Source organism: Naegleria gruberi, assembly GCF_000004985.1.
Source record: "Naegleria gruberi genomic scaffold NAEGRscaffold_115, whole genome shotgun sequence".
Taxonomy (NCBI): domain Eukaryota; phylum Heterolobosea; class Eutetramitea; order Acrasida; family Naegleriidae; genus Naegleria; species Naegleria gruberi.
The window spans coordinates 1-1,893 of record NW_003163212.1 but is presented as its reverse complement, the minus strand read 5'-3'; the positions used below and the strand labels follow the sequence as shown (position 1 = coordinate 1,893).

Below are 1,893 nucleotides of genomic sequence, written 5' to 3'. Positions count from 1 at the left end.
GACAATACTGGTAACTGAAGGATGAATATCATACATGACTTAATTCCACTCATTGATACATGTCTAATTATCATGTATTATGATATGAAATTAAAATAATTGAAATCTATCATATATATAGGGAGATAACCAATTAGGATGAAAATTGGGGAAATTACGCTCACTTTTTACCAGGTAAACATTTTCAATAGGGACCCATATATTTTATTTGATAATATCGTTTATCTATGCATTTTATCGACATATAATTGGTTTCATGATTTTATATTCTATATTTCCAATTTGGGAAATGTTGCAATGTCTAATCTCAATAGAATTATTGCCATAATACCAATTATTGATTATATGTTATGAAACTGATATTATAGACTCTATTGGATGTGTATATGAATATATAATTGAAATATTTCAATTTTGACATTTCTTAATGACATGGGTAGTTCACTAAGGTAATAACTTTGTCATATGACAACTATCTAAGATGATATTGAAATCATTCCAAAATCGATAATATGAGAGTATATGATGATTATAATATGGTAGTAATGAATTAGTGTTGATTCTTACCATTATTGACATGTAAGAATGTTACCTTTGATCAATTGGGACAGTAGCTTGACAGATATTCCAATTATATAGATATTAATTTCTACCACTCAGAAACGTTACCAATATTATATATAAGAGTATTTGTATTATATTCTATCTTGTTGTACATCTTGATATTGACTTGTCATATTGTCATGAGTAGTTACCTACATGGTTAAATGACATGAATACTGAATGATGTCCAAATGATATGAAATTGATAGGAACCTCATTATATGATGTTAATAACATACTGTATCAATTTGGTAATGAATCTCATTGTCCTTAGGGTACTTCCTTATTGAGGTACCTTAATTGACTATCTCAATATTTAATATGAGATATTATATTTATTTCAATTCTATCATGTTGTACATGTAATTTGAAGCATTTTGATATCAGTTTTGATATTTAAATATGATTTATTAGATATTATATATAGCTACTCTTAGTTTTTCAAAATTGACTTTGAGATTCCCTAATTGACCATATATATATTACCAATTGATGAAACTAATATCAATCGACTAGATTTTCAATTGTGAACACAATGGTATCAATAGTTATATGATTCATGATAGTTTAAAATTGAGTTGGTCATCTAAGGATAGGTCATTAAGGTTTGAATGAATTGATATGAAATTCAATACCAATTATTGAAATACCATGATTAATTGATCTATATATGATGCTATAATTGAAAGATTTTAAAATTAATATGATTTGATTATCTTGATATTCATTATTCCCATGATTACACTCCTGACATGTTGAATGATTTCAAATTGTCATGAAACTGATACAGTGGTGTTCATTCACCATTAGTAAGGTACTGTATCAATTTCATAAAGATTGGTATAGTTGATATCAGGGTTTGGGTTTGGGTTTGGGTTTGGGTTTGGGTTTGGTTGGGGTTTTGGTTTGGGTTTGGGTTTGGGTTTGGGTTTGGGTTTGGGTTTGGGTTTGGGTTTGGGTTTGGGTTTGGGTTTGGGTTTGGGTTTGGGTTTGGGTTTGGGTTTGGGTTTGGGTTTGGGTTTGGGTTTGGGTTTGGGTTTGGGTTTGGGTTTGGGTTTGGGTTTGGGTTTGGGTTTGGGTTTGGGTTTGGGTTTGGGTTTGGGTTTGGGTTTGGGTTTGGGTTTGGGTTTGGGTTTGGGTTTGGGTTTGGGTTTGGGTTTGGGTTTGGGTTTGGGTTTGGGTTTGGGTTTGGGTTTGGGTTTGGGTTTGGGTTTGGGTTTGGGTTTGGGTTTGGGTTTGGGTTTGGGTTTGGGTTTGGGTTTGGGTTTGGGTTTGGGTTTGGGTTTGGGT

General features: G+C 31.9%; 1 protein-coding gene across 1 annotated transcript in view; it reads right to left on the bottom strand.

Annotated features, from left to right (window-relative positions):
- The window catches only part of NAEGRDRAFT_54623 (uncharacterized protein), a gene marked incomplete at both ends in the record, with an annotated part of 3,778 nt that extends 1,885 nt beyond the window's left edge, over positions 1 to 1,893 (bottom strand). The window contains one exon of the mRNA XM_002668708.1: positions 1,422 to 1,893. Coding sequence (XP_002668754.1) covers positions 1,422 to 1,893 — 472 coding nt within the window. The remainder of the gene's footprint in view (positions 1 to 1,421) is intronic.